The following is a 15202-nucleotide window of genomic DNA, read 5'->3' on the forward strand; positions in this document are numbered from 1 at the left end:
ACATACATTCAGACCAACACACACACAGACCCATACACTCCCACGTATACACACCGAAACACACACAGACCCATACACTCCCACGTATACACACCGAAACACATACAGACCCATACACTCCCACGTATACATACCAATACACACAGACCCGTAACACTCCACAAAAGCCGACATTGGCCCGTGTGTGCGTCTGTGTGTACGCGAGTGCGTATGTGTGTGTGTGTAGCGGTTAGCGCGCTGTGCTGCGAACCCGGCGACCCGAGTTCGATTCCCGCTCACGGCCAACACCGGTGACGATTATATCTGAACCGGTCCTGGGCCTTCCCTAGGTCGACTCAGCCTCAAATGAGTACCTGGTGCGATGTGTAAACATCGCCACGAGGGAGACAAAGGCGGCCGGACGTGGTGTTGGCCACCCACCCCCACGTGTGCCGTGCCGGCCTTCATATGCGTTGCTCGCTAACAGCACTTGCCCCAAAAGTGCGTTCAGACAAGACGGGGGGAGGGGGGGGGGTGATGTTTGTCTTGTCTGCGTGCGTGTGTGTGACGATGACTGTGTGTGTGTGTGACGATGACCGTGCGTGCGTGTGTGTGACGATGACTGTGTGTGTGTGACGATGACTGTGTGTGTGTGTGTGTCCATGACCGTGTGTGTGCGTGTGTGCCTCCGCGTGACTGCGCGCGCGCGCGTTCGTATGCGCGCATGGGAATGTGTGCGCGTGTGTGACTTTAACCGTGTGCGCGTGTGTGTGTAAATAATTAATGGTCAATTGGTGGGAGGGAGGGAGGACGAAGGGAGGGAGGGACAGACGGAGGGAGTGAGGAGGTCGGGACAGACGGAGGGAGTGAGGAAGTCGAGGAGGGCGGAGGGGGAGGGGGGGAGGGAGGAGGAGGAGGGGAGGAGGAGGGAAGAGGAGGGAGGAGGGAGGAGGCGGGGGGAGGAAGGAGGAGAGAGGAGGAGGGGGTAGAAAGGCGTGAGCTACAGAAGCGTCGCGTGGGACAACCTGCAGGTGCGACTCTGGGACTATTTGCGTTTCCAGCGCCGAGACGATGACACACGTGACCCGGTGGTCTCCATCAGCAGCAGCAGCAGCGGCACCGCCACCACCACCACCACCGCCAGCAGCAGCAGCATCGCCATCAGCGTCACTTTGGGCGAGCAAGGTGATGTCTTCTTCTTGAGTGCCGTTCGGGTTTTATGTTCCGTGCGTAGCAGCGCCGATCGACATCGTCACCACGGCACACGTGTTAGCGTCGCAGCTGTATCGGGGGGGGGGTGATGATCATTATCATTAATCGATTATTATCATCATTACGGATGATGATGACAGCAGGCCTAGTTCCCTGTTATTAATTAAAACAAATGCTTAAGTGAATATCGATACATATTTGGTGATTATAATGAGAGCATTCGTGTTGTGTGGATCAACGCAAGATTTGCCCGAGTCTCAAGACTCCCACGCAGGAGGTTCCTGCGTGGGTAAACGTGTCAGCTTCCCATTGTCTTAAGCAAAACAACACACCAACTAAAAACAACCCAGCAATAGCAACACAACAACACAACAACACACCCACAACAACACAGCAACAATAACACAACACACGAGACCGACAATAACTTAATCACCATCAGCATTTCCTTACTTAACGAATTGATATATCTTACATCTAAACATCTTAACACAATCGTCACTTATATTGCACAATTTGGCAGCGACGTTTGTTGCTGACCGCTTGGCGTTTTTGAGACCAGTTTCGGGCGAATGCGTTCAGAAAACCACGATTTTATCATTTTATGTAAAACAGATCGATTTCAAAGCATGACGCACCAATTAATGAGTTAATTAGTCAACGCTGAGTCATTAAGCAACGCCACCTGTAGCAACAACAGCAGCAGCAACCACTCACAATCGCAGCTCAGCACTAAACATTCCTTATTATAGGAGGGTGGGGGGGGGTAGATCAATAATCTTATAAAACATTGCATGTATGCGCGACACACAAGGGCCAGTGCCCGAAACGTCGCCTGTTACATATAGACTTTCCATTTTGCAAAGCCGCAAGCAAGAGCGTCATTGACGAACGCGCTGAGTTTTATCGTTCGCCTACGGACTTGTGCGACGCGGTCGGGGGCACACGCACACACACGCGCACACACGCACACACACACGCACACACGCACACACACACGCACACACACACGCACACACGCACACACACACACACACGCGCACACACGCACACACACACGCACACACGCACACACGCACGCACACACACACGCACACACGCACACACACACGCACACACACACGCACACACGCACACACACGCACACACATGCGCACACATAGATCCCCCGTATAGCCTTAAAAGACTGTAGGGGCAAGTGCTGTAAGCGAGCACCTCACACACACACGCCTGTTACATATTGATTTTCACACACGCGTACACACACACGCGTACACACACGCGCGCACACACGCGTACACACACACGCGTACACACACACGCACACACCTACACGCACACACACACACGCGCCTAGACCGACCTCGGCCGGGTATCGAACTGCAAGCTCCGCGAGCCTCGGTGATCTCGGACGCATTGACGACGACGAGGAGGTGGTGGTGGAGGAGGTGGAGGATGATGAAGATGACGATGGGAAGAGGCGAAGGAGGGACGATGGGTTCTCTGCAACTCTTCTTCGGATGCGCGTGCCTTTGCGCGCAACTCCTCGTGGCCCGCAGTTTCGTTGGTCTCGACTACACCGCTGCTCCCCACTCATCATCATCGGCAGCAGCAACAGCAGTATCAACATCATCATCAGCAGCAGTAGCGTCGTCGGAGGCACCAGCAGCAGCGCCGTCACAATCATCACCGTCGTCTGCGTCAAGGACATCAACAGCAGCAGCATCAGCAGCGTCAGCAGGAGCAGCGGCATCATCTTCGGCATCGTCAGAGTCGTCATCGACATCGCTGTCGAATGCCGGCGGTGATGGCATCAGTGGCGACTCGCTGATGGTGACGATGGCGATGGAGTTCACCGTTTCCGCGGAGCTGCGCGATCGCCTTGCGGCAGATGCGTCCGAGCTCATTGCGGCTCAGCTCGCAGTCAGCTGCCCGTCATCATCATCAACAACAACATCATCATCAGCAGCGTTATCATCGGCAGCATCATCAGCAGCAGCAGCATCAGCAGCATCATTATCATCAGCGGCAGCATCAGCAGCAGTATCATCAGCAGCATCGTCATCAGCAGCAGCAGCATCATCAACAACATCATTATCAGCAGCAGCAGCATCATCAACAACAGCATCATCAGCAGCAGCATCATCATCAGCATCAGCAGCAGCATCATCAGCAGCAGCATCAGCAGCATCATCATACGTTTGGAGGTCTCCGCTAGCCGGCACGGCCTTGCTTCACGACCTGACCGGAGAGCCGGCCCTCGGGGAAGGTCGGAACGGTTCGACTCCGGGTCTCGACCTCGACCTCTCGTTCCCGCGGCACGAGGTGGACGCGGCGTGCGGGCCACGCGGGTCGGGCCTCCTGGCTCGAGACGTGGCCCGGCATCTGCGGCGTTGGGCACGCGGTGCCCGGGGCAGGGAGCCGCCGATCGCCCTTCGTCTTGGGGTCTCGCTGCTCGCCGCGGGACCCATCGGCTCCCAGCCCTCCACAGTGCTCCGCGTGTCTCTGCCCGGTGGGTGTTTATGCATTTGTCTGTCTAGCTACCTGTATGCTCGTCCACCTACCTACCTACCTACCCAGATACCTTCCTATATATATATACAGGGTGCTTCCAAACAAATGTTGGCACTGAAATGGGACTTTCGTTTTTAATGGACAAAGAACGGATAACACGCTGCAACGTGATAACAAATGTGATGTTATTAGCTTCAAAAAGTCCAAGGGTCTCTCCGCTTGTTCGCCATCATCGTCAACGCGTGCCTGGAATCTTCTCCAGGTGGTCTCCAGAGCCCCGAGGCCGCATATTTCTCGTGGTTGTTGTTGCAAATTATCAAAAGTGTTCACATTTTTTGAAGCACCCTGTTAATTGCACGCGTGACTACCTATACCCATACAAATGTCTATCTGCCTGCCTGCCTGCGTACCTACTCACCTACCTTCCTGTCTATACACCCCCCTCCCCTGCCTACCTACCTGTATGCATGCCTGTTTAACACGTAAGCTTTCGCGAAACAATATTATCCATACAAAATATGGGTTAGATCATGTAAATATGAACGTGTCGTTAAACCCGCCACCACCCGATATGGCCAACTGGTAGTGTTTATCACGTAAACAAGAACGTGCAGAATGAGTTTCTGCTACCTCTGCACACCTGCGCGTTGTGAGAGTGAACCCACAACACGTACAACTCGAGTACGACGTTTCGCTGGTGATTACAGCCAGCTTCATCAGGCGATTAGCCAGAATTGTGAAGATGTCATCCTGAAGTCCTCCTCCCGTAGCGGTCATGCCTACTATCTGCCTCCCCCAGCCGCCCCCCCCCCCCCTCCCTCATCTTCACCCAGCCGGCATGCATCAGAATCAGAACATTTATTTATACTGGAGGAATCCGATGAGCTACAAAGCTCGTGGTTTTTTTTTAAACAAATGTCATTACATGGGTAGCCGCACCACAATTATCAACGTGGTCATTTCGCGTGTGGTGGGGGGGGTAAGTGTGGGAGCGCGGGAGGGATGCACGGCTGAGTTTGACACCCGACCAGGGCTCGAGAAACTCGCTCGCTCTTCCCCCACAGAGGCTCCCTCCTGGGGCTGGCGAAACGTCTTCGTGGAAAGGGGTGCGAGCACGTGACGGGGAACCCTCATTAAAATACGTCCCAGAGACTCGCCGAAGCCTTTTCGCACGTAATAATTATCATAATCATCACACAATAGTGATATTGTTATTTAAATCAGCTCAAGCCTTCTGTAAATCACGTGACTTCTCTGTAGCCCCCCCCCCGCCCCCGTCAATCTGAATCCATTTCCATCTCCCTGGCGGCTCACTGTGAAGAGAGACGCTCCATCGTGCAGCTCACATTCTCTCGCACCTTCATTCTCCCTTCTCGCTCACTCTCTTCCCTGCTCATCATCATAACCACGCTCTCATCACCACTCGCTCATCATCATCTTCACCCTCTCATCACCATCACCACTCGCTCATCATCATCTTCATCATCTTCACCCTCTCATCACCATCACCACTCGCTCAACATCATCTTCACCCTCTCATCATCATCATCACCACCTCTCTCATCATCATAACCACTCTCTCATCATCATCACCCCCCTCTCATCATCATCACCACGATCTCATCATCATCACCCCACTCTCATCATCATCACCCCCCTCTCATCATCATCACCACGATCTCATCATCATCACCCCACTCTCATCATCATCACCCCCCCTCTCATCATCATAACCACTCTCTCATCATCATAACCACTCTCTCATCACCATCACCACTCGCTCATCATCATCTTCACCCTCTCATCATCATCACCCCCATCTCATCATCATCACCACTCTCTCATCACCATCACCACTCTCTCATCATCATAATCATCACCCCCCTCTAATCATCACCACCATCACCACCTTCTCATCATCCCTAAAATCTTGGCCCCGTCGTTCCTTCTCCTCCTTCCTCCTTCCCGCTGCTCATCTTGAGCCGCCGCCTTCTGCTTCTTCTTCCGTACGGCCCATGTGGATGCAGAGCAACAACAACAACGCCACATTCGGGTGGTCAAGCCAGACAACCGCGTCAGGAACAGCGGCGTCGTGCATTACCGTCGCCGTGATTTCTCATTCGTATTTGTGGATCGGCGCACTGCGTCGTTACGCGGTTGTCCGCCGTCTGTTCCGGAAGACAGCCAAAGTCGCACCACTACCCGGGGGAGAGTTTTTAACGTTTCCATTCGTTGCAGCATCTCGGGGTATCATCCCAATCCGCTGCTGCAACGGTTTGTGCAGTGAATTCGGTTTTAGAGTGGACCGTGATTTTTTTCGGGAAAGATCAAAACCCCCGGGGATCTTCTTGCGTTGGTTGTTGAGCCGTGCCCTACCCTCTCTGTCTTGGGCACTTGCTCCGGCAGTACTTCTACTAAAATTGGTACGGATAAGATTAGCATGGCCCCTGCACAAGGGTGCCACGCAAATTCTCTGTATTTGGTTCCTCCTCCTCCCTCTCCTCGTATCTCCTCCTGACCCGCTCTGCTCCCGTTTCTAGGTTCCTTCTCCACCCCTCCCTCGTATTCATCATTCTCTCTCTCTCTCTGTCTCTCTCTCTGTCTCTCTCTCTCTCGTTCGTTTAACTTCTCTCTCTTCCGTCCCCCTCTCTCTCTCGTTCTCCATTGCATTACATCATTGACTCGTCTCCCCTTCGTGGTGTGCCGCGGGTTAGAGGAAGACGATAATCATTATTATTATCATCATACACATGTACAATAGGCAGTAATTGCACGGACAAGCATGCACATGTAACACACCCAAAACAAAGGCAAAGATCCCCCGTATAGCCTTGCACGGACTTTGGACAATTGCCCCAGGCGCACACACACACACGCACGTGTAGAAGTTATTCATAGACTCGTGCTCATTTTGTTCAAAAACGTCATGGAGAGGGGAGAAATGCGAAGGAAAAAAACGTCAAGAAATAACAACATCGTTTTTAAAAGTCATTTCAAACCAAAACTATACTGTGTGCGGACGGAAGAATTGTGCTAGCCAGCTGCCACGCGAGCCTGGCTATGATACGGGTCACGCACAGTCACACAGAGAATAACTGAATTTCACACACAGGCACATGAACACACACACACACACAGGAACACACACACACACAGACGAGAGATTGAAAAGTCAAACGTACAAAGGGAAATCAATGGAGGGGGCGAAGCTTCGGCTGACATCACGAAGCAATGACTCGGACGACAAAAAGGGTACACAGCTAAAGGCGCAAGGCCTGCAATTGCTCGCTCGCGTCCCTGCTGGCGGATAGAGGCCTCCACCGTAGGCAACACTGCAGTGCGCCTCTAAGGGAGCACTTTGGCCTACTCTTCCCACGCTACCGCGAGTCATATCGGGCTGTAGAGCGAGCGGCTATCAATCGGAAGCGTTGCGAGTTCAAATCCTGGTTGGAAGTTGAGAGGCCATCGTGCCTCCGGTTAATGAAACGAGCGCCACGGTGACTAGGAGATGTTAACTACCTCGCCTGGTGTACAGGAGGTCGTGGGTTCGATCCCGACCCTGACGTCTGCTGTATATTTGGAGTTTGCGGTGTCTCTCTCTCTCATCATCATCATCACGGTGGCTAGGAGATGTTAACTACCTCGCCTGGTAAACAGGAGGTCATGGGTTCGATCCCGACCCTGACGCCTGCTGCTGTATATTTGGAGTTTGCGTGTCTCTCTCTATCATCATCATCACGGTGGCTAGGAGATGTTAACTACCTCGCCTGGTATACAGGAGGTCGTGGGTTCGATCCCGACCCTGACGCCTGCTGCTGTATATTTGGAGTTTGCGTGTTCTCCCCGTGGTCACGTGGATTTTCTCCGGGTCCTCCTGTATTTCCCTCCACGATTTAGAGTCAACTGCTGTACATTTCCACGTGGTGATGATGATGATGATGATAAGCCACTTCGTTGAGCTATCATTTGTGATAGAGCCAGGTCGATTCAGAAAAAAATAGATACATAGCTCAGTGGGTTTGACCTGGCAAAAAAAATTGTTTAGTTAAGTTTTGAGTACCATAGGCGAGAGGAACTCCCACCACGGGGCTTCGAGAATGTAAACAGAATTGGATTATCTCTTGAGCCAGACAAAATCACTTTTTCACTTCCACGCCGGCCAACGACCAAGAAAACAAAAAAACCGTCTTGGAAGACGTGGTCGAATACCCACTCGTTAGCACACCGCACGCGACCTGCCGATCGATGTAACCGTGAAACAATTTTTACTCAATGCTGGTGGAACAAAAGCGGTAGTAGATCGTGGCCGGTTGGGGGGCCGGGGGGGGGCGAAAGGGTGGGGGCTGGGTGGATTTTAAGAAACTCGCCCCCGTTGTTTCAAGTGCTGCGCCTGAGAGAGATGGAGTTACCGAACCGCTACTCCCCCCCCTCCCCCACGTCGATATTTGCAAAGTCTCGTGCGCGTGTGTGTGACTATCGCTCCGTCTTCTTGGTTCTTTCGGTAAAGTCACGTATAATGGAAATAATAAAATAATAAAACATAAAACATAATAAAATAATTCTCACGACGTTTCGGCCACAACGCAAGCAGCCGTCCTCGGGTGAAGAACAGGTCTGTCTTATATTTGTATTATTTTATTATTTCCATTCTACGTGACTTTACCGAAAGAACCAAGAAGATGAATCCCTGCAGTCACGAAAGCTTTAAATCGAAATGTATCGCTCCGTCGTTTTGTATTCGCAATGCGCGACTGTGGGAGCGCGCAGACGCGGATCTATTACGGGTTGCGCTGGCGACTGCAAGACAAACAAATACACGAACCTTATGTCCGTGATGCAGTCATTTTTAGTCTGTTGATGTTCGGCGATGCGGCAATCGACTCATCTCGACGAGATGTACACGATGAGGCACCACTACGGTGCGTGCCCCGAGCATTCAGGGTTTCAGCGCAATCGTCCTCGCTGCGTTTCGATATCGTGGAGTGGCACCACCGATTTCGGATTGATTGGTTACCCCAGTCGCGGAGTTAAGTACAGCCCTGGGGAAAAAAGTGTCCCAGAAATAACACATTTAATTGCCTCGGCCCCTTTTGTATTATTTGGTACCCCGGGGGAGGGGAGTCATTGAGCCTGAAGCGTCGTTGTCAAGAGGATCCTGCCGGGCACACCGCAGAGGTCAAGTGCGGGATTATCCTCGTAGCAAAAATCGCTACATATGAGAGGGTGAAGTAGTAGTGTATAGTGTATAGTTTAGTGTATAGTGTAGTTTATAGTGTAGTGTATAGTGTAGTGTATAGTAGTGTAGTGTATAGTGTAGTGTATAGGTGTGTAGTGTATAGTGTAGTGTATAGTAGTGTATAGGCGTGTAGTGTATAGTGTAGTGTATAGTAGTGTATAGTGTAGTGTATAGTAGTGTATAGGTGTGTAGTGTATAGTGTAGTGTATAGTGTAGTGTATAGTAGTGTAGTGTATAGTGTAGTGTATAGTAGTGTAGTGTATAGTGTAGTGTATAGTGTTGAAGTAGGCGAGAGATCTGCCGTGACACGAGGTTATATCGGCCTCGGCAGTAGGGGGGGGGTGGAGAGCGAAGTGGGGGGGGGGGGGCAATAATTGGGGTAGAAAGTGGACCCCGTAGCAACACCCGGGTCACTGGGGTAAAGTGGACCACCGCAGCAGCATTGTTTCTCGACCTACGTGACTTTACCGAAATATACCAATGAGTATTCTTAGGTTTTTTCGGTAAAGTCACGTAGGTAAAAAATTAAAATTAATAAAAGTAAAATAAAAATAACATAAAAATCACGACGTTTCGGAGGCAACACAAGCTTCCGTCTTCAGGTGGAACCGTCACAGCACGATAGCTGTATCAAGTGAGAGAAATTCCAAGAACACAGTATTTGTATATATACTGGTTGAGGGTGGGAGGAGCCAAGGTAGGCCCTGAATATTATTTTTGTGAGGTTCTGTGCGGCTGAAGCACGCTGTTAGGAATGAGCCTTTGTTGTGTAAACTAGGTGCGGATGATGTAAAGGTGCGTGTCAAAGGGACTGAGCCTTTTTGTTATGTAGAGATGATGCGGCTGAAATCGCTGTCAGGAAATGAGTCTTTGTTGTGTAGAATGGTTGACTGAGCCTATTATTATGTAGAGGTGGTGCGGCTTTAATCGCTACCAAAGAGGGTAGAGCCTCGAAAGGTGAATGTTTTGTACCCCCACCCCCTCTCCGATCCGTGCAGAGAATTGCAAAGTCGCGGAACACGACACGTTAACGGAGGGGACTCACTGTGTGCTATATTGTAATAAAAAATATTTTACGTAACAAACAATCGATATACTTTTCACATTGGTTAAGCTTTGACGTGTTTCTATTTTTTTGTTGTTGCTTTGCTGTTATTTTTGTCTGAAAGCAAAAAAGAAATCTATTGTACATTGAAACCTTCAAATATGTCGGATTCAAAGGGAACGAGGGGGCGTGTGGGTGGGCGGGCGGGCGGGCGAGCGGTTTGGGGGGAGGTGGGGGGAGTGGGGGAGGGAGTGGGGGGGGGGGGAGTGAGGGGGGGGGGCGAGTGGGGGATTACGTCCAATCCGGAGATGGAGCGATGTGATGGAGAGGTCTTCATCCAGCGGTGGATTGGCCCTGGCTGATGAACATGATGAACACGTCGAAGAAAGTCGCATTTTTTCGGCTGATAAACTGTTTTCACACGCAGGCAATAGACAAAGACGCAGTTCCCCCGTATAGCCCACACGGGCTTTTGGGGCAAGTCTCTGCTAGCGAGCAGGACAGTGCACGAGTGCGCGGTATTGCCCAGCGCCCGACCGCCTTTGTCTCCCCCGTGCTGATGCTTAGCCACCGTACCAAATGCTCATTTAAGGCTGGGTCGACATATGGGAAGCCCAAAATTGGTTCGTGATTAAACGCCACTGATGTTGGCCGTGAGCGGATTTCCAACTCGGGTGGTCGGGATCGAAGCGCAGCGCGCTAACCGCTGCGCCACCGCTCCCCACACATTCACGCACACACACACAGACACCACACACACACAAGTTCAAACACACGCCCACACACGCGTCGAAAATCACGTTGGCTGTGTGTGTGGAGTGCAGTTAGCAACATCAAAGACAAAGATTCCCCCTGTAGCCTTCAATAGACTGTTGGGGCAAGTGCTGTTAACGAGGGGGTGGGTTTCGATGTAAAGCTTTCGTGACTGCAGGGCTTCTTGGTTCTTTCGGTAAAGTCACGTAGAAGAGAAATAATACAATAATGTTGTTGTTGTTTCGATTTAAAGCTTTCGCGACTGCAGGGATTCATCTTCTTGGTTCTTTCTATAAAGTCACGTAGAAGGGAAATAATAAAATAATTCTCACGACGTTTCGGCCACAACGCAAGCAGCCTTCTTCAGGTGAAGAACAGGGCTGTCGGAAAGACAGCGTCAGACGCTGTATTCTATTTTGTCCCCTAAAAGAGGGATGACATTGTCATCCTCTCAGCCGACAAAGGCAATGCCACTGTCATCATGGACAAAATGGAATACAACAGTAACATTATTTTATTATTTTCATTTTATGTGACTTTATCGAAAGAACCAAGGAGGGGGTGGATTGCCAACACCGCGCCCGGCCGCCTTTGTCTCTCCTCAGCGCTGATGTTCTACACACCACACGTGGTACTTATTTAAGACCGAGTCGACTTAGCGGAGTCCCAGGACCGGTTCAGATATCCATTCATCAGTGATGGAATCGAACTTGGGTTGGCAGAGCACGAAGATAAAGATCCCCCGTATAGCCTTAACAGACTGTAGGGGCAAGTGCTGTTAGCGAGCACCTATGAAGGTTCGGAACGATACACGAGGGGGTGGGTGGCCAGCACCACGCCCGACCGCCTTTGTCTCCCCAGATAATCGTCACTGGGTGTTAGCCGTGAGCGGGAATCGAACCGAGGTCGCCAGGTTCATAGCGCAGCGCGCTAACCACTACACTACCGCTCCCCAGATCACACACACACACTCACACACAATCATCACACACACAATCATGAAAAAGATTACAGGATTGAGAGTCTGCGAGGTTTCCCTGGGTAAACAAGCGTCGTCATAAAAATAAGAATCATGAAAAAAAGAATCACAAACTCACGCATTAAATGCACAGGCACACAAACTTACATTCACTCTCATCGTCACTCACAGACGTAACACACTCATACAAATCACTCGAAAAGTAAAGGTTCCCCGGCTAGCCTGTTGGGACAAGTTCTGTTGGCACACGCTCATACAAACTCAAAAGACAAAGATCCCCCATATCGCATTAAACAGACTGTTGGGGCTGTTTCTGTTAGCGAGCACCTATGAAGGCCAGCACCACGCTCGGCCGCCTTTGTCTCCCCAGTGGCGATTTTTAAACACTGCAACAGATGTTCATTTGAGGCTGCGTCGACCTAGAGGAGGCTCAGGACCGGTTCGGACAATGGTCACTGGTGGTGGCCGTGAGCGAGAATCGAACACGGGTCGCCGGGTTCGTAGCGCAGCGTAGCGCTAACCGCAACCCCACCGCTCCCCACTACACACTCACACACATCACTCACAAAGACAAAGATCCCCCGTATATCCTTAACAGACTGTTGGGGCAAGTGCTGTTAGCGAGCACCTATGAAGGCCGCCACGACACGCGAGAGGGTGGTCAGCACCACGCCCGACCGCCTTTGTCTCCCCAGTGGCGATGTTTACACACCGCATCCAGGTACTCATTTGAGGCTGAGTCGACCTAGATGAGACCCAGGACCGGTTCAGATAATCGTCACTGGGTCGCCAGGTTCGTAGCGCAGCGTGCTAACCGCTACACCACCGCTCCCCACTACACACAACAACTAAGTGGCGGTGACGTCACCACGACGCTTGTGCCAGGCCATGTGCACCTTAAGGCCACGTGAAGTGTCGAACGCCCGCTGGCAGGAGGTCACGAGGCAGACCCAGCAGGTGCCACGGGTCGACTGACTGAGATGACCGAGATGACTGGCTGATGCACCATCTGTGCCCCCCTTACTGTGCCAACTTGCTGTGCTTTAGCCACCCGGCGCTCCGCTCGTTGTTGTGAGCGTCGTCCTCCGCCCTCCGTTGTTGTTGGAGGGCGACTGCCTCCAACTGCCCAGTAGCAGCGTCCTTCACGAGCCTCCTCCACTGAGGCCGATCTTGACACCCCTGGTACCAGTCATCGGCAAGTCCACTACACACTCACACGCACGCAAGCCAGAGGCACGACGCACGTGGGGCAGTGTTTGTGTGTGTGCCAGGAGAGTGTGTGACACCCATCCACTCGAGTACCGTGGCGGCATTCACACGTGCTCGCGAACAGAAACTTGCCCATAAAGTCTGTTCGGGCTGTAACGGGGTAATGTTTGTAGAGTGTGTGGGGGGGAGCTGTGGCGCAGCGGTTAGCGCGCTGGCACTACGAACCCGGGGAGATCCAAAGTTCCATTCCCGCTCATGGCCAACACCAGTCACGATGATCTGTACAGGTCCTGGGGCCTCCTCTAGGTCGACTCAGCCTCAAGTGAGCACCTGTCGCGATCGCGCTAACCACCCCCCCCCCCCCCCCCCATGGACCTTGTTGGCTCTCACAGCTTTCTCGAAAACAGCACTTGCCCCTCTCAGACTGGCGAGACTATACGGGCGGGGGGGGGGTGGAGGAACCTTTGTCTTTGCCTGTGTGTGCGCAGCGGCGTTGATCTGCCACCTGCATTCTCGCGCTTAGCAACCGTCGTGTGCCTCTCTGTGTGTGGCCGCGTGTTTTCACGCCACCTCCGTGTTTGCACGGGGAAACGGCGCTGCGCGTGAACGTCCGGCCGCCTTTGTCTTCCCGTATTCACACGTGGTGGAGATGGTGGGGGGGGGGTGTGTGTTGCTGGGAGAAGTGGAGGGTGGGTGGGTGGGGAAGGAGATGAAAGTGGGGGGGAGGGTGCTGCCGATCCGCTTATCCTAAATGATATATGGGTGTTGTGACAGTGCCCTTCAATACCGCCACATTGTGTGTGTAGGTGTGTTAGTGTAGGTGTGTTAGCGTAGTGGTGTTCGTGTAGGTGTGTTGATGGGGAGCGGTAGTGTAGAGCGCTGTGCTACGAACCCGGCGACCCGAGTTCGATTCCCGCTCACAACCAATACCGGTGACGATTATCTGAACCGGTCTCGGGCCTCCCTGAGGTCAACTCAGACGCAAATGGGTACCTGGTGCGGTGTGTAAAAAAACACGTTGCCACTGGGGAGACAAAGGCGGTCGGGTGTGATGCTTGCCATCCCATGCTGTCTCGCTGACAGCACTTGCCTCAACAGTCTGTTTAGGTTAGACGGGGGATTTTTATCTTTGTTGGTGCAGGTGTGTTAGTGGAGGTGTACATGCGTGAGTCTAGGTGGAGAACGGTGGCGCAGCGGTTAGCTCACAGTGTCCATCCAGCCCGTAATGAGTGCTCGGCACGGCGTGCAAACATCAGCACCGGGGAGACAAAGACGGCCAGGCGTGGTTTTGCCCACCCCCATCGTGTGCCGTTCTGGCTTTAATAGGCCCACGCTAACAGCACTTGCCCCTACAGTCTGTGTGGGCTACACGGGGGGTCTTTGTATTGTGTTATTGTGTTTGCGTAATGGGGAGCGGTAGTGTAGCGGTTAGCGCTACGAACCCGGCGACCCGAGTTCGGTTCCCACTCACGGCCTGGGCCTCCCCTAGGTCGACTCAGCCTCAAATGAGTACCCGGTGCGATTTGTAAACATCGCCACTGGGGAGACAAAGGCGGTCGGGCGTGGTGCTGACCACCCACCTCATTCGTGTGCCGTTCCGCCTTTCATAGGTGCTCGCGAACAGCACTTGCCCCTACAGTCTGTTAAGGCTATACGGGGGGGTCTTTGTCTTTGTACTGCGTAGGCGTGTGTTAGTGCAGGTGGTTGGCGCGTGCTATGGGATTGCCCTAGATCGACTCAGCCGAAATTTTCGGTGTGTAAACATCGGCACAGGGGATATAAAGACGGCCTGGAGTAGCGCTGTCCACACCTACCCCATTATACCTCGTTCCCGGGGCCTCATAGGTGCGACTCGCTAACAGCACTTGCCCCAACAGCCTGTGTGGTCCTTCACGGGGGTCTTTGTGTGTGTGTACATCTTTGTGTGTGTGTGTGTACATCATCGTCTTTGTGTGTGTGTGTACATCATTGTGTGTGTGTACATCATTGTGTGTGTGTGTACATCATCGTCTTTGTGTGTGTACATCATTGTGTGTGTATATCATTGTTTCTGTGTGTGTGTGTACATCATCGTCTTTGTGTGTGTGTACATCATTGTGTGTGTGTACATCATTGTGTGTGTGTACATCATTGTCTTTGTGTGTATGTGTGTACATCGTTGTGTGTGTGTGTGTACATCATTGTGTGTGTGTGTACATCATTGTGTGTGTGTGTACATCATTGTCTTTGTGTGTGTGTACATCATTGTGTGTGTGTGTACATCATTGTCTCTGTG

At 52.1% G+C, this 15202-nt stretch overlaps 1 protein-coding gene and 1 pseudogene across 1 annotated transcript in view; both read left to right on the forward strand.

Moving 5' to 3' along the window:
- Positions 1 to 2309: 2309 nt before the first annotated feature.
- Positions 2310 to 15202, forward strand: part of LOC144727512 (uncharacterized) — a 49105-nt gene continuing 36212 nt past the window's right edge. Inside the window, exon 1 of the mRNA XM_078606388.1 lies at positions 2310 to 3703. Within this exon, the coding sequence (XP_078462514.1) occupies positions 2647 to 3703 (1057 nt within the window). The 5' untranslated portion in view covers positions 2310 to 2646. The remainder of the gene's footprint in view (positions 3704 to 15202) is intronic.
- Positions 6096 to 6186, forward strand: LOC144727538 (U6 spliceosomal RNA; annotated as a pseudogene).

This window comes from Lampetra planeri, chromosome 25 (genome assembly GCF_965212315.1).
Source record: "Lampetra planeri chromosome 25, kcLamPlan1.2.h2, whole genome shotgun sequence".
Taxonomy (NCBI): Eukaryota; Metazoa; Chordata; class Hyperoartia; order Petromyzontiformes; family Petromyzontidae; genus Lampetra; species Lampetra planeri.